The 18,180-nt window shown below is 37.4% G+C and overlaps 1 protein-coding gene across 1 annotated transcript; it reads left to right on the top strand.

Moving 5' to 3' along the window:
- The first annotated feature begins 3,939 nt into the window (after positions 1-3,939).
- On the top strand, positions 3,940-13,233 carry C17H4orf33 (chromosome 17 C4orf33 homolog). Its single transcript, XM_052655116.1, has 5 exons — positions 3,940-4,120; positions 7,194-7,254; positions 10,095-10,146; positions 10,401-10,600; positions 13,128-13,233. The coding sequence occupies exons 1-5, from the start codon at positions 3,940-3,942 to the stop codon at positions 13,231-13,233; spliced, it is 600 nt and encodes a 199-aa protein (XP_052511076.1).
- Positions 13,234-18,180: the final 4,947 nt, after the last annotated feature.

Genomic DNA, 18,180 nt, shown 5'->3' with positions numbered 1-18,180 from the left:
CATTGCCAACTCCCCATAGACTTCTGTACAATATTTATCCAATACCTACTATGGTGCCTGAAATAAAATGCTACTGCTAAGTCACTTCAGTCGTGTCCGACTCTGTGAGATCCCATAGACAGCAGCCCACCAGGCTCCGCCATCCCTGGGACTCTCCAGGCAAGAACACTGGAGTGGGTTGCCATTTCCTTCTCCAATGCATGAAAGTGAAAGTGCAGTCCCTCAGTCGTGTCCGACTCTTGGAGACCCCATGGACTGCAGTCTACCAGGCTCCTCTGTCCATGAGATTTTCCAGGCAAGAGTACTGGAGTGGGTTGCCGTTGCCTTCTGCAGAAACAAAATGAGTAACTAATAAACCTTTGATAAGCTAATTTGAAAGGAAGTTTCTAGATATGAAATATTATCTTAGTTATTTGCCATCATATTAATATATAGTGTTGAAAAAGATAATGATACCCCAATACAGTTGATTTCTCCTGCATAAAATCTTAGAATCATGAAGTTTTAAATCCAGAGACTAGAGCAGTTATTCACTCCACAAATAAATTAGTAAGTTCTTGTTATTTACAGGCATTCCAGCTCATGGGGAGAAAATAAACAAGTTGGTCATGTAGTTTTAAGTGCTGTGAACCAAAACAGAGCAGTGTATGGGCAATAGAGAATGACAGGGAGTGGAATGCTTCTCGGATGCCCAGCAGCCCAGGTCATGAAGGACACTGATAAATGAATCATCTCTACTTCATATGAGCACATATGCAAACAAAGAAAATAGAAAGGTGGTGGGGGTTAAGCCACCATGAACCTGAGTGTCCCTAGGGAGTTGAAAGGAAAATCAATTGTCTCTGTCTAGGTCCAGTATTTTCTTTAGATTATAAACTAGTGGGCAGGACTATGCTTTTTAGTTGATTTTGTTGTATTATGTACACTTGATGTATTCTTTAAGCAGATTAACAAGTTGTTTTGATATGAAACTAACGTCATTTTATGCAATTTAAGTCAAAATCGTATTCTGAGTTCGGTCACTCAGTCTTGTCCGACTCTTTGCAACCTCGTGGACTGTGCAGCATGCCAGGCTTCCCTGTCCATCACCAACTCCCAGAGCTTGCTCAAACTCCTGTCCACCGAGTCGGTGATGCCATCCAACCATGTCATCCTCTGTTGTCCCCTTCTCCTGCCTTCAATCTTGCCCAGCATCAGGGTCTTTTCAAATGAGTCAGTTCTTTGCATCAGGTGGCCAAAGTATTGGAGTTCTGGCTTCAGCATCAGTCCTTCCAATGAACATTCAGGACTGATTTCCTTTCAGGTGGACTGGTTTGATATCCTTACAGTCCAAGGGACTCTCAATAGTCTTCTCTAACACCACAGCTCAAAAGCATCTGTTCTTCAGCACTCAGCTTTCATTATAGTCCACCTCTCACATCCATAAGTGACTACTGGAAAAACCATAACTTTGACTAGATGGACCTTTGTCAACAGAGTAATTTCTGCTTTTCAATATGCTGTTTAAGTTTGTCATAGCTTTTCTTCCAAGGAGCAAGCCTCTTTTAATTTCATGGCTGCAGTCACCATCTGCATTGATTTTGCAGCCCAAGGTAATGCTGTTTCCATTGGTTCTACCCTTGGTCATATCAGCCATGGCACTCTTCCCTGCTAGTGGAAGTGTAGCTGATGTTTCTTGCAGTAATTCACAAATAATATTCAAAGAAACCTTAGAAGAAAAGGAAGAAGGAACCAGTGGAAAGACTTAGATTATCACTACCTTATACTGTCAATGAGAGTAGCTCTGCTTTCATCATTTATTTATCTTTCAGCCAAGATGACATTTTGCAGTAATTTGAAGCCACAGTCTTACCTCAAACCAGCATATGTGCTTGGAAGTGATAGGCTATTTTTAGGAGCACATCACTGCATGTGGTTTAATTCCATTTATAGATAGAGATGATGGCCTACAAGAACTGGGAGTTGAAAATTCCCTGGTGGAAACCCACTGATTAGGATAGGCATCCCTTTAATGTATGCAGCATTTTGGTGTGTTTGGATATGGTAATTGTATGGAGAATGAGTGAATCTACCAAAACTTCATAGTCACTGAGCTATGTTTTGCCAGGATTGTCAAAAATTGTCAAGCCCTAAGTTAGGAGTATAGCATGTTAGTGCCAGAATCAGATTTAATGAACACTTCTAACATCTTGATTTATTCTTTTTCCTCTATGCTGCAAGAAGGTACTGGTACCAAAATTGGGAATAGAGGGTAATATATTTATTTTTAAAGAATGTGCCTTCATATTTCAACAGAAGAAAATAAATTTATTATTGAGGTATATTATCCCATGCAAATCAAGACTGAATTCCACATATATTAGAGTCAGTTTATACAGTCTTATCACTCACTGAGCTTATTTCAATGATGAATATAAATTGCTCAACATATCCTCTTCTAAAGTGCTATTAGCTGCAAATGGCTCATGATACTGTAACTATATTTTTAATTTTAGAAGTTATTAAAATTTGTTAGCATATAGTGAAAATTGAGAAAACTACATACTTTACAGAAAGGTTTTTGTTTGAAGCTCTTGGATTCATTATCTGACACACAGCTTATATATTTGGATCTCCCAATGCTGGGCATGTAGTAGGTACTTAATATATATTTGTTGAAATAAATTTACTCAAGTATAGATTTTATGGAGCCATCACATTGTATACCTTAAATATATACATTTTTTTGTCAATTATACCTCAGTAAACCTGAAAAAAATGTCTTGAAGCAAATTTTTCAAAATGTAGGACTTTATTATTTGCAATAAAAATAACATGAAGCAAGGAAATAAGTCTAGATAAGTCTTCGGATAAGTCTAGAAATATCATCATTTACTCATCAAGATTTTCTTTCGGGCAAGAAATAAGGACCTAGTATAATTTGGGGGGATCTGTCACTCCTAAATAAGGTTTCCATCTATTTGCAGATTTCTTAAATGTCTTCATCTGGGAAAGCATGGCTGACATTGGTTCAGTTTCTTGATTTACTAGCTATTTGATCTCGGATATGTCTTTTTCTTCATTTGTAATATTTAATAATAGTTTCTCTACAAGTTTTTGTGAAATTAAACTTTTATAAAGTGCTTGATCCATAGTGTTCAACAGAACATAATTTTATTAATTTAACACTGTGCCCTTCTGTTTAATGCTTAGAGTAACAATTTAAAATGAAAATACTGCTTGTGTCAGATATACTTTGTCTATTTGAAAGTTTAATGATCGCAGATTTTGTTACCATATTTCAGTTAGAGAGAAGGGATTAACCAAGCATGTGGTCATTTAACACTTGAAATAGCAAAGATTGAAAAGGCTAAGAAAAACCTTACTCTGAGACTAAGGACGACAATGTTAAACTTTGCCAATCTTGAAATGCTTGAAACCCCCCCCCTCCATTTTCACTCCGAAAAGGAAAAGAATTTTAGCCGAAAGAACAAGGTTAACAGCAATGCTTGTTTTCATTTATACAGATTTCGAAAAATCAAATTGAATTTTACTGTAAAGATCTTAATTCTCAGGCAATCCAGTAATTCATCTGCACACATTACAGTAAGACGAAGAATGGCATATAAACTTATAGTGCTTACAGTTTTAAGTAAATGAACAGTTTGCAGTGGCTTAATTACAGTTCTTAAAAATTAATTTGATACACTCTTTACAAGGTAACTCGAGCCAGATCTAGTCTTAACAGTTTTACATCCAATCACCTATTATAATAGAATTCCATATCCATGATTTACTACAACATGAATGGCCTTTTGACTCTCAGAACCGTGTTCTTGTCACTCAGCTGCCTTCCTGCCTCCTATTTGGCTTGGAAATTTTCATTTCATTTCTTTCTAAAGGAAACATTTGTAAATTGTTAGCTTTTCTTCTTTTTTTCGCCCCACTTAGAGTCTTTAGATGGATTTTAAAATTGAACACACTTGGGATGGTTTTCCAGTGAAGCATGAGCCAGTGTTTGTCAGGCTGAATCCAGGTGACAGAGGAGTGATGATGGAAGTCAGTGCTCCATTTTTCAATGATCCTCCATCCCCACTAGGAGAACCAGGAAAACCTTTCAATCAATTGTGGGATTATGAAGGTAAGTAGAAGTGCTGTATTTTATTGCAAACATAAATCTTTTTATAATAACCTCTCATAGAACTATTATTTTATCTTGCTCTAAGGAAGTGAGTGCTTCTGAGCCCCTGACACGTGCAGTTTTCTGATATTTCCTACCAATCTCTCATTCTGACTTTTTCACCATTACCTATGGACTTCAGCTATATAACTAGAACAGTGAAAAATGGCAATTACAAATCCAGATTTTTAAATTGCTGCTATATTTCCTTCCTTTGTGTCTGTTACCTATTTTAAGAAGAGTTCAGCATTCCTGTTTTGTTTTTAAGTATCTTCAAATGGCTACTTTAACCTTATAAACCTTCTTTATGGAAGCTTTGGGGTGTTTTACTTATTATAAAAACATCATCAACTTCAACATGAAGTATAGTTTCTATTTTATACTGGCAAATAATCTCACACATCAAAGGGAGGCTGAGAGACCTGCTGTGAAGTCGCAGTTTCAGGTTTGCTGTATGAGCACCTTCTAATGAACCCTAATTAAGCTACCAAACTTATCTTTCTGAAATAATCTTTAGATGCCATTTCCTAGATAACAGATCTTTACTATCCCTGAGATAAAGTTCAAATCCTTCCCCTAAGCTTTCATGGTACTTGTGAATCCAACTATCATTAAACCAAAAGCTCTTAACTTCCTAAAGGCTGATAGTCTAACCTTTCAGTCATATTCTCACTCATGTACCTTTTCTCGTTCTAGCCCCATCCTTTGATACATATCATTCACAGTCTAATTCAGGTTCCATTTCTTCAAAGAAACCTTTGATGACTCTTCTGTCCACACTAACATCTACTTTCTCTATACCACTTGTATAGCATGCATTTTGCTGATGTTAATTTATCACATCTTAAACATATATTGTTTTTTATTGATATAGAACTTGTATAGACCAACTTCCTGATCATGTTAGTCACTCACACTAATGTGAGTTATATACTGGAGGTACTATAGACACTAAACAAATCCTAAACTCAACTAGTCCACTTCTCTTATAAACCTACTTCTTTCCCTAATTGCCCAATCTAAGTCAATAGCACCATAATACATCAAATCACCAAATAAAGAAATGTGATATCTTTTCAAGATATCCATCTCTGTCTCTATATTTGGATTAAGTCCTAGCAGTTTCACCTCCTAAGTGTTTCTCTAATTCAATATCTCTTCTTCATCCTACTATCCTTGCATAGGTAAAAGACTTTAAAAGGAATAATAAGACTCACTGAATTGTTAATGGAACCATATCTTAGATTATTTTATTATTATAAAAATAACACATGGAAAACTAGAAACAACCTAAATGTCTATCAATGAAGGATTGTGTTAATCATAACATTCTATAGAAGAATACTATGCAGCAATTAAAAAGAATTAGTTATCTATATGCTGTGAACTTGCATGTGTGTGTATATATGAAGAAAGCAAATTGTAAGCAGAAAATGAGTCTATAGATACAGTTTTTTAATCTATGCAAGTAAAATAGATTGTGGAAAGGCAGAAGTCTGACAGGTTTTAGAACAAAGTGGGAAGAAAAAGACTGACTTTTTACTTACATATATGTTTATATTGTTTTGATAATAAGCATATATCACTTTCAAAATTCTCTAATTTTTAAAATAAGCATTCTCAGAAAATTCCAGGAAATTGTAAAGAGTATTCCACTTGTCAGAGATAAACAGCCATAACATTTTTGTACATATTTTGCAGGCCTCTAAGCACAGGCATATGTGCACATTTTTGTTTCATGTACACTTGCTTATTGCTCTGCAGCTTATCAAGTATCATTGCTTGTATCCTTCGTACATCAAAAATACTTAACTGTATATTTTAATGACTGAATTATATTCTATTACATGGAGTACACAGATTTCATTATTTTTTTTAACAGCTCTCCTATAATGTGTGCTTAGTTGCTCAGTTACGTCCGACTATGTGACCCCATGGAATACAGCTGGCCAGGCTCTTCTGTCCACGGGGATTCTCCAGGCAAGAATACTGGAGAGGGTTGCCATTCCCTTCTCCAGGAGATCGAACCCAGGTTTCCCACTTTGCAGGCAGATTCTTTATCATCTGAGCCACCAGGGAAGCCTCTCCTATATAACAGGTTTATTTATATATAACAGGAGGTAACCATTTAGACCATTTCTTTTGAGTAATACTTTGATAAATAGTGTGTTACTTCTTTTCTCAGTTGTGTGATTATTTCCTTAAGATAAATTCCTTGAAAAAGATAACTAGATCAGAGTCTGTGATAATCTCATTTCTTTTCAACCTCACCAGCACTAGGCTTTATTAATATTTTTATTTAATGGCTATCTGATATGGTTTTTCCAGTAGTCATATATGGATGTGAGAGTTGGACTATAAAGAAAGTTGAGTGCCAAAGAATTGATGTTTTTGAACTGTGGTGTTGGAGAAAACTCTTGAGAGTCCCTTGGACTGCAAGGAGATCCAACCAGTCCATCCAAAAGGAAATCAATCCTGAATATTCATTGGAAGGACTGATGCTGAAGCTGAAACTCCAAAACTTTGGCCACCTGATGCAAAGAACTGACTCATTTGAAATGACCCTAATGCTGGGAAAGATTGACAGCAGAAGAAGGGGATGACAGAGGATAAGGTGGTTGGATGGCATCACCAACTCAATGGACATGAATTTGAGTTGGTGATGGACAGGGAGGCATGACGTGCTGCAGTCCATGGGGTCACAAAGAGCTGGACACGACTGAACACGACGTGCTCCAGGAGTTGGTGATGGACAAGGAGGCATGACGTGCTGCAGTCCATGGGGTCGCAAAGAGCTGGACACGACTGAGCAACTGAACTGACTGACTGATATGGGGAAAAAAAAAGATTTATTTTTTATGTATTTTTTTCTTACAGGCAGTGTCTAGTTTTTATTTTCCTCTTTTCGTCGTGGTGATATAACTTTAATTAAAGATAATGTATTAATTCATTTATATTCTAAAGATATAAACAGATTATTTATTGTTGAAGCAAAGTTAAATTTCTCTGTATGTCCTATCTCTGTTTTCAAAAGTCATGGAGGCGTTTTTCTTGAATGACATAACTGAACAGTATTTAGAAGTGGAACTTTGTCCGTAAGTATAAAATATTTTTTCTAACTCATTACTACATATTTTGAACACATTATTTTCTAATTGTAAATCATATAGATTAATAAAAGCTCATTAATTCTATCTAACTAGTGGAAATGCTAGTCTGAATTTATCTGAATTATATATAATTCTGTTTTCAAGTAGATGTGTAATGTAGAATATGCTTTAGAAAATATTACGTTGATAGTATTTTCAATTCACTAATGAAGTTTTCTAATAAATTTGAAGGTTATTTTGCAAAATGAAAAATTGTTATAAAACAAACTCATTATTTACACTAAATTTGCTTTATTATATATTAACTATTTAGAAATAAAGATATAATGAATTTATGAAAATGATGACTTTGTGAAAATGATTACTTTATGGAAATGACTTCTTAGGGGATTTTTTTAACTAGGTTAAATTTTAATCTTATTACATAACTATGTGTTCATGTATTCCTCCCTTTATTCATCCTTCATTTACTGAGTATATACTATGTCACTTTGTGTGCCACATATTAAAACTAAATCACACATGGCTTTTCCTAGACTCAAGAAAAATATTAACCATGGACTCTGTCTGTACAAATTTAACTGGTCCTTGGGAACTGTCTACCTGGTTGGCAGTTTTCTTTCCTCTAGTTGTCAAAAAGTAAATTTATGCCTACCTGTTATCTAAATTGTAAGAAAAGTTAATATTTAGAAATGAAATATTTATTTATACACCATTACTATTTTAAAATGACATTTCAGTACTCCTCAGCATCGGTTATCTTGCAGTCTTTGTCCTTTTGTAGACTAAGCAGAGTCCCAAACAATTGATTTAAATGAGATTTTGGATACAATTTCTTTTACTTTGATTTCTTGCTAATACTAGATTTCTTGCTAATGTAACTGTTTGCAGTTATAGTTTTTCAGAAGTACTACATATCTTTGTTACCCTTCAAATAACATGTCAAAAAATTTTTTGAGAAATATGATTATCATAAACTATAATGTGAAGTAAGAAAATTTCCCCATATGCATCAGAAAGCTAAGGCAAATAGGTTTATAACTTGTATGGAAGGTTAGTCAAGAACTTGAATCTGCTAGAATTCTTGAGCTACATTCTTAGCTTAAATTTGTCAGATAGTATCAGTTTATTTTCATAAAGTAATGACTTAGCACAAAATACATTGAATAGATTTATCTTTTGTTAGAAAATTATGCAATAACCATTGTGTATAAAATTAATTCTAAGAGTTCAGTTTTAGATCTATTAGGACAGTTAATAATCAATACTCTTGGTTTTGCTTCAAGCAAGCAACTCCTATGACAGTTAACCTCTAGGAAAGCCATTTGAATATGTTTGAATTTGTAAGGCCTTTTATTGCTCTTAAGATATTCATATGGTTGCATAACAATAAAAATAAGCAGAGAACTTTTAAATGGAAAAGAATACTTGTTTCTCTTAGACTCATTTCTTGAAGGAAATCCTTCTGGAAAACTCTCAATAGACCATTTGTGCCAAATGTTTAGATACAGTCTTTTACAAAGACAGTAAATTTGCTTCATGTAGCTATTTGAAATCCTTTGATTCTTACTGACAGGGGTAATCCCAATTATGTTCTCCTATTAGAATTTTCTTGTGGGGATATGTTGTGCTTCTTTTTTAAAATGGACATCACTGGGATGACCCAGAGGGATGGTACAGGGAGGGAGGAGGGAGGAGGGTTCAGGATGGGGAACACGTGTATACCTGTGGCGGATTCATGTTGATGTATGGCAAAACCAATACAATATTGGAAAGTAATTAACCTCCAATTAAAATAAATAAACATATTAAAAAAATAAATAAAATGGACATCAGTGTCGAACTAATGGTAGAAAGCAGGAAAACACAGCAGGCAGATGGAATGAAGACAATTGTACTGGGAAATAGTTACAAATTAAAGTCTTCAGCCTGTTAGGTAGTTTTAGACAACCTATATTTTTATTTTCTATCTCCTTAATGAGCTTCAAGACAGTTTTCTTATAGAAATAACATTTTAAAAAGTTGTGAAATTTTGACCTGGAAATTGGTGCCAGCTTCCTTTAGGATACTTCACTTTTCAAAATAAGTTTTCTAATGAACTCCAAATATCCCACCCATTTTTCATACTGTGTATTGTCTAACCAATTGAAATATTTCATTTCTTATTTAAATAATATAAGGAAGAATCTGAACATGTGTAACTTCATGCATTTGAGGGCACTTGCCTGGGAAATATGGAGAAGGCAATGGCACCCCACTCCAGTACTCTTGCCTGGAAAATCCCATGGACAGAGGAGCCTGGTGGGCTGCAATCCACGGGGTCGCTTGGAGTCAGACACGACTGAGCGACTTCCCTTTCACTTTTCACTTTCATGCACTAGAGAAGGAAATGGCAGCCCACTCCAGTGTTCTTGCCTGGAGAGTTCCAGGGAGGGGGAGCCTGGTGGGCTGCCGTCTATGAGGTCTCACAGAGTCGGACACGACTGAAGCAACTTAGCAGCAGCAGCAGCCTGGGAAATAAGTCATTTCTAAGTAACTGAACATGCTAGGTCTCCCTGTAATTATCTAGTACACATATTGCATCCTTTAATTATTTGGAACTTAGTCACAAGCATGCACATGGAGGAGGTCATGGCAACTGACTCCAGTATTCTTGTCTGGAGAATCCCATGGACAGAGGAGCCTGGCAGGCTGCAGTCCATGGAGTCACATAGAGTCAGACATGACTGAAGCAACAGCATGTGCACATACAGGTGGAGACGTGAAAGATAGTGAAGAAAATAATGATCGTTTCAAACACTCATGAAGGATTTTAAATTTTACAGCCATGGACAGCACTTGGTGCTTTTACTTTCTGGAAGAAGAAATGTGTGGAAAGTAAGTAAATGAAAATATGAGACAAAATCCTTAAGTGTGCAGGGTATATTGTTACTGTTGCTGTTCAGTTGCTCAGTCATGTCTGACTCGTGTTCATGGGTTGTTCACGTGACCCCCACGAACTACAACCCACCAGGCTTCTTTGTCTATGGGATTTCCCAGGCAAGAAAACTGAAGTGGGTTGTCATTTTCTTCTCCAGTTTAAAGTATAAATATGAATATACCTTTTTGTGTTTCACATGTTGTTTCTGTAGCAAGGACTTGATCTATCATTCAAAGTGTCTAGAGGAGAAGCAAAATGGGAAGGCAGTGCTTTTATTCCTTGGAGTTATTTTCCACCAAATGTGACAAAATTCAATTTATTTGCAATTCATGGATCAAAAGATGAAAGAAGCTATGAAGCTCTTTACCCTGTACCTCAACATGAGCTGCAGCAAGGACAAAAACCTGATTTGTAAGTAGAAAATAAATGAAAATATGTCCCAACTGTAAGAGGTTTTTTTTTTTTTTTTTTTTTTTAATTAATTTGTGGTAGGGTAGCAGTAACATTTTTTGGTTAAAGGAGACACATATAACTCTCCACTGCTGTCAGTAGAGCACTTAGATTTCCACAATAGTGTGAGAAGAATCTTCCTAGTGAGTACTATAGCAGTTAGTGTTGAAGTACAGTTGCAAATTTATTTATGATCCCTTGCAGAGGCAAATGACCAGAGGCATCTGTATTTCCTCGTGTGAGCGGTGGGTTAATAAATCTTTTCTTCTGCTGGAGAATCTGACCTTAAGTTAACTCTCTAGTTCTCTTCTCCTGGTCACCTCATGAGGATAAAAATGTCAGCTGTATTTCTAGGCAGTATAGATGGGGACAGCAGGGCTTAGAGATTTCCCTTTAATAGTAATGTACCCTCAGGGGACCCTGGAAGCTACTCCTAGAGAGTTACTACAAGAAATACTATCTCCTGGGGCAGCAGGCATAGAAGCTAAGGAGTCACCTGCAAATTTTCCATTTAAGTCTGATCTCTTTGCACCTGAAGCCGTCACTTAAGGAGAATGTAGCCCCCAGCCAGTCTTAGGAATGCTTCATGGACTGCTGCAGACACTACCCACTTAGAGGAAGGAAAGCCAGACACTGTCCTGGGGCAACCTGAGAGTACTCAAGTGGCCCTTGAGAGTCCCGCTCTATTGAGTGTACTCAAGTGGCCAAGGTAGCCTGGTGAGTCTGCATGTTTAGAAAAGCCTAATAGAGACATCCTAGGAGAAGGCAATGGCAACCCACTCCAGTACTCTTGCCTGGAAAATCACATGGGCGGAGGAGCCTGGTAGGCTACAGTCCATGGGGTTGCTAAGAGTCGGACACGACTGAGCGACTTCGCTTTCACTTTTCACTTTCATGCATTGGAGAAGGAAATGGCAACCCACTCCAGTATGCTTGCCTGGAGAGTCCCAGGGACAGAGGAGCCTGTTGGGCTGCCGTCTATGGGGTCGCACAGAGTCGGACACGATTGACGCGACTTAGCAGCAGCAATAGAGACATCCTAGTGGGCTTTGCACCATGGTAGACTGATTTCCCTAACTTTTACCCTTGGCAAGTGCTGCACTGTCTCCCTTGCCCTTCCTGTCATGCTCTTACTCTGCTCTACTTGGATTTTTATCTCTTCACGCCTGTTCCTTTATTCTGCCTGAGATATTTTCCGTTTTCCCCCTTGCTTTTCTTCCAGGTCCTGACCCTTTCTAATCAGCCTCTTTCTCCCTTCCTTCCTTTTATCCTTCGATGTTGTTTCCTTAGCTGCGTAATCTGGATTGACAGTTGTGACTAAAACTGGTTCAACTTGGTCAGGTGGGCAGAGTGGGACAGGAATCTAGATGCCACTCACTCAGGGCTTTCTTATCAAGATGGCTTGTTTCTCTGGCTTCTCACAAGCTAATGCACTCCTGTATTTGGGCTTCTAGTTTATAGGTTATTAGATGCTTACTCTAGGTAAAAGTGTGATTATGCTGTCGGCTAGCGCAGAGGGATTTCCTTCAGAGCTGAGTTCCACTGCAGCATGTGAGCTAAACCTGGCTCTCCTCTTTGCATGCTCAGTCGTTTCAGTCATGCCCAACTCTCTGTGACCCTGTGGACTGTAACCCACCAGGTTCCTCTGTCCCTGGGATTCTCCAGGCAAGAATACTGGAGTGGGTTGCTGTGCCCTCCTCCAAAGGATTTTCCTGATCCAGGGATCAAACACCATCTCTTACATCTTCTGCATTGGCAGGTGGATTCTTTACCACCAGTGCCACCTGGGAAGCCCCTCTCTCCTCATTGCTAAGTCGCTTCAGTCGTGTCCGACTCTGTGCGACCCTGTAGATGGCAGCCCACCAGGCTCCGCCATCTGTGGAATTCTCCAGGCAAGAACACTGGAGTGGGTTGCCATTTCTTTCTCCAATTCTCTCCTCATTAGGCCACAGTAAAAAGCTAATAGTTAAATGATAGTAAATCCTAGGAGTTAAATGATTTTCCTAGAAAGAGAAAAAAAGAATTAGATTTAACTCTCTTTTACATAAATCTGCCTTGCTTTGGCAAAGGAGTCTATCTTTTAATCTGTTAAGCTGAAACTTTTAAAAAACAATTGTTTGTATAACTGATATAAATCATATCAGAGTTTGAATATGAAAATATCTGTGAGAATATAACATGATTTGTTTAAGACTAGATGAAATGAGTCAGGTTTTGACGGTTGATTTTTATTTGTCCCTTCAGCTGTGAGGGAGCTATTTGCAGAATTGAAAGGAGAGTGCTTTGAGATATGGGTGAATATTTTCAGAGCTGAATGTTCGATGGCTAGAGTAAGAAAACTGTACATGTGAATACATCTTACCTTTGAGGTTCTTAAAATAGAATGTTGTCCTATAATAGATATGACAAAATAAATAGCTTCTCAGGACAGATTTTTCACAAATATATAATTCATTTCAATTCCGACTGTCTTTTTCTTTGCATGTAGCCATCGTCTGGAATATTTCAAGTCTTTCAGTTTTAACACACTGCTTGGAGAAAAGTGGAACCAGCCAGAATCAGACCTGTGGCTGATAGAGAAACCTGATGTGTAGGAGTATAGTAGATGACTGTATTAATCATTTCTTCTCTATACCCTTTAATGTAAACCAATAATAATCTCTTTCAAGATATCATGAACACATTTCAACAATAAATATTTTATGGAGGTCAGTGAAAATAGAGTATTTCTGTGGTAAATTGTGTATGAATTAACAGGAAAGTAGAAAGTTCAGATATGATTTTAATTGTAAAGTGAAAATGTTTCTCAGTTACTTTGTCCAGGAGCCATCATGTCAAGGTTCTACCATCTGCCTTGCATCACCATCACCCCCAAATATCCCTGACTCAGTCAGCCCAAATAATCATTTCTCTTCCCACTTCCCTAAATCTCAGCCAGCTTGTAACTGAACATCTTATTTGCACATTTTTGAACTCCATTGTAATATAAATTCTTGGACTTCCCCGGTGGTATAATGGTTAAGAATTTGCCTGCCAATGCAGGGGTCATGGGTTCAGTCCCTGGTTGGGGAAGATTCCACATGCTGTGGGGCAGCTTAGCCTGTGCACCACAACTACTGAAGCCTGTACCCCCTAGAACCTGTGCTCCACAACCAGAGAAGCCACCACAATGAGAAGCACTCACCACTAGAGAAAACCTGTGTCAGCACTGAGGACCCAGCACAGCTCAAAATAAATAAATAAATTTTTTTTAATTGGCACTTTCTTTTGAGAAATATTTATATAATAATTCTTTACTCAGACTCCTCTGTTCATACTTGAATAGAAAACAATGGTATATTTCATTTGAACAGGACATACACATCTGTTAAGGCATTTTAAAAATACATGTGCTATTTAATCAGTGTTCTTTTCCTGGCTTACAGTTACTTTTCTTCTGTAGAAGAAAATAGAATGAAGTTGTCTTAAATTCCGGTAACAGATTCTGCTTTTATTTGCAAATAATAAATGACGTTTTCTTCATGCTGTTAAACAAGATGTCAAAATGTGTTCATTTTGTTTTCTAAACATCAAACACCTCTGGTCCATAATTTTCAAATTTTGTTACGATTCATTGCTTGAAGCCATCTAGTAGATTATCTATGAACTTCTCCACCAAGTTCACCATTGCCTGGTCCTTCACCATTGTTCTTAACACGAGATTAGCAGTCTTACAGAGGAAACTTTGCTTGTACAGACATCTATTTGCCTACCCAACAATATACTTTTACTTCTTTTCCTTTGCTAACTCTTTTATATAGCTTCGATTTTTATTTTTTATTTGTTTATATAGCTTCAGTTTTTCAGTTCAGTTCAGTCGCTCAGTCGTGTCTGACTCTTTGCGACCCCATGAACCGCAGCATGCCACGCCTCCCTGTCCATCACCAACTCCTGGAGTTCACTCAGACTCACGTCCATCGAGTCAGTGATGCTATCCAGCCATCTCATCCTCTGTCGTCCCCTTCTCCTCCTGCCCCCAATCCCTCCCAACATCAGAGTCTTTTCCAGTGAGTCAACTCTTCACATGAGGTGGCCAAAGTACTGGAGTTTCAGCTTTAGCATCATTCCTTCCAAAGAAATCCCAGGGTTGATCTCCTTCAGAATGGACTGGTTGGATCTCCTTGCAGTCCAAGGGACTCTCAAGAGTCTTCTCCAACACCATGGTTCAAAAGCATCAATTCTTTGGCATTCAGCCTTCTTCACAGTCCAACTCTCACATCCATACATGACCACAGGAAAAACCATAGCCTTGACTAGATGGACCTTTTTTGGCAAAGTAATGTCTCTGCTTTTGAATATACTATCTAGGTTGGTCATAACTTTTCTTCCAAGGAGTAAGTGTCTTTTAATTTCATGGCTGCAGTCACCATCTGCAGTGATTTTGGAGCCCCCAAAAATAAAGTCTGACACTGTTTCCACTGTTTCCCCATCTATTTCTCTTGAAATGATGGGACCGGATGCCATGATCTTCGTTTTCTGAATGTTGAGCTTTAGGCCAACTTTTTCACTCTCCACTTTAACTTTCATCAAGAGGCTTTTTAGCTCCTCTTCACTTTCTGCCATAAGGGTGGTGTCATCTGCATATCTGAGGTTATTGATATTTCTCCCAGCTATCTTGATTCCAGCTTGTGTTTCTTCCAGTCAGCGTTTCTCATGATATACTCTGCATGTAAGTTAAATAAGCAGGGTGACAATATACAGCCTTGACGTACTCCTTTTCCTATTTGGAACCAGTCTGTTGTTCCATGTCTAGTTCAAACTGCTGCTTCCTGACCTGCATACAGATTTCTCAAGAGGCAGGTCAGGTGGTCTGGTATTCCCATCTCTTGAAGAATTTTCCACAGTTTATTGTGATCCACACAGTCAAAGGTTTTGGCATAGTCAATAAAGCAGAAATAGATGTTTTTCTGGAACTCTCTTGCTTTTTCCATGATCCAGCGGATGTTGGCAATTTGATCTCAATTTTTAAAGGATCATCTCAAAAACTACATTTTCCCAGATTCCTTTGCAGATAGAAATGACATTATGAAACAGTTCAGTGAGATTAAGTATACAGTATTAGAAGGCACTTCAAGAAAAGATGCCTTACAGATGAAAGACTCAACTGCCATGAATCTTTTGTCCTTTGCCTTCTTTCTTCCTTTTTCCTGAATTGCAGAATTGATACATGAGGTAACACCCTAGCTCCTTGTTTTAATTAGGAGACAACCTACGAATAGGTCAGTAGCAAGACAAAAGAAGCCTGGGTTGCAAACAGCAAAATAAGGTAACATATCAGAACTGCTACCTAAGGACTTCTTTATAAAGAAAAAAATTAGCTGCCTAATTTGTTTCCACAAGTTGATCAATAGGTTCAGTGCCCTCCCATTAAAAAACCCAGAAGGCTTTTTTGGGTAGAAATTGACACTGATTCAAATTTTATGTGGAAATACAAAGGACCTGAAAGAGCCAAAAAAATTTTGAAGTAGTACAAAGTTGGAGGACTTACTCTATCTGACTTCTAGACTTATTAAGCTTCAGTGTTGAAGAAACTTTGATCTTGGCATAGATTTAGATAGATATATCAATGGAACAGAGTAGAGAAACCAGAAAAATAACTACATATGGTCAGCTGATTTTTTGACAAAGGGGAAGGATCATCTTTTCAACAAATAGTTTTCCAGTTGGGATAACTGGAAAAACATGAAAAAAAAAAAAATCAGTTTACCTAACAACCTACAGAAAAAATAAAATGTGAATGGTGAAATTAAAAAAGTTCTAGAAAAAAGATCTTCATATCTTGGGGTAGAAAAAGATTTTCTTCAAACAGGACATAAAAAGCATTAACTGAAAAGGAAAAAAAATGAGAAATTGAACTTCCATCAAAATTTAAAATTTCTGTTCATCAAAAGTTTCCATTAAGAAAGCAAAGAGGTAGTCTGGCAAGTCCACTCCTGTGTATATATCTGGGGAAAAAAACGGAAGCACTAATTCAAAAGGGTACATGTACCTCAAAGTTCATAGCAGCATTATTTACAGTTGCTGAGATCAGAGGCACCCTAAGTGTCCATCCATGAATGGATAAAGACATGTATAAATGAGTACTAGAAACACATGGAGTAACAGGCAAATTTGGCCTTGGAATACGGAATGAAGCAGGGCAAAGGCTAATAGCGTTTTGCCAAGAGAATGCACTGGTCATAGCAAACACCCTCTTCCAACAACACAAGAGAAGACTCTACACATGGACATCACCAGTGGTCAACACTGAAATCAGATTGATTATATTCTTTGCAGCCAAAGATGAAGAAGCTCTATACAGTCAGCAAAAACAAGACCGGGAGCTGACTATGGCTTGGATCATGAACTCTTATTGCCAAACAGACCATTCAGGTATGACCTAAATCAAATCCTCTATGACTATACAGTGGAAGTGAGAAATAGATTTAAGGGACTAGATCTGATAGGGTGCCTGATGAACTATGGACGGAGGTTCATGACATTGTACAGGAGACAGGAATCAAGACCATCCCCAGGAAAAAGAAATGCAAAAAACCAATATGGCTGTCTGAGGAGGCCTTACAAATAGCTGTGAAAAGAAGAGAAGGGAAAAGCAAGGGAGAAAAGAAAAGGTATACCCATTTGAATGCAGAGTTCCAAAGAATAGCAAGGAGAGATAAGAAAGCCTTCCTCAGTGACCAATGCAAAGAAATAGAGGAAAACAACAGAATGGGCAAGTCTAGAGATCTCTTCAAAAAAATTAGAGATACCAAGGGAACATTTCATGCAAAGATGGGCTTGATAAAGGACAGAAATGGTATGGACCTAACAGAAGCAGAAGATATTAAGAAGAGGTGGCAAGAATACACAGAACTGTACAAAAAAGATCTTCACGACCCAGATAATCACGATGGTGTGATCACTCACCTAGAGCCAGACATCCTGGAATGTGAAGTCAAGTGGGCCTTAGGAAGCATCACTATGAACAAAGCTAGTGGAGGTGATGGAATTCCAGTTGAGCTATTTCAAATTCTGAAGAATATTGCTTAAGATATGCACAAATGCATTTCCTTGCTGTATTGTAAATTGTTCACTACAGTACCACTCAGATTCTCTCTTCTTGCCATTTAAATAGATTACACAATTCAAGTATTTATTCAGGTGCTTTCTCATGCTTTTGCTCAGCTCCAGTAAAGAGTAAGTCACACTCCACAGGGAAATACTTTTTATTTTTAGCCCCCAATTACCTTCTTTTTACATTAATTTTTTTTTTTTTTTTTTTTTTTTTGCTACAGAAAAAAAATAGTTAAGTTTTTCACCTCATTTCTTCCTTTTTTAAAAAATACTAGGCTTTGGCGGCCGAAGATGGTGAGTATAATTAATTAATCTGATATTTGTAAAGAAAAAGGTTGCAAGTGGTGGAGCAATTACAGTAAGCCCTGAGCACTTCTATTTATGCCTCAAAGCCCATGTATCATCTCTACTTTCCATTTAAGTTTCCATAATATATATATTATATATAT

The sequence above is a fragment of the Budorcas taxicolor genome, chromosome 17 (assembly GCF_023091745.1).
Source record: "Budorcas taxicolor isolate Tak-1 chromosome 17, Takin1.1, whole genome shotgun sequence".
Taxonomy (NCBI): Eukaryota; Metazoa; Chordata; class Mammalia; order Artiodactyla; family Bovidae; genus Budorcas; species Budorcas taxicolor.
The sequence above is the reverse complement of the archived record's forward strand: the minus strand, read 5'-3'. Positions and strand labels throughout refer to the sequence as shown.

Bases quoted from the DNA above. Each gene is read 5' to 3' on its own strand.
- C17H4orf33 (XM_052655116.1), top strand. From the start codon at position 3,940: ATGGATTTTAAAATTGAACACACTTGGGATGGTTTTCCAGTGAAGCAT. The intron at 7,255-10,094 runs GTAAGTATAAAA...TAAATTTTACAG, and splicing joins TTAGAAGTGGAACTTTGTCC to CCATGGACAGCACTTGGTGC. The intron at 10,601-13,127 runs GTAAGTAGAAAA...CTTTGCATGTAG, and splicing joins CAAGGACAAAAACCTGATTT to CCATCGTCTGGAATATTTCA.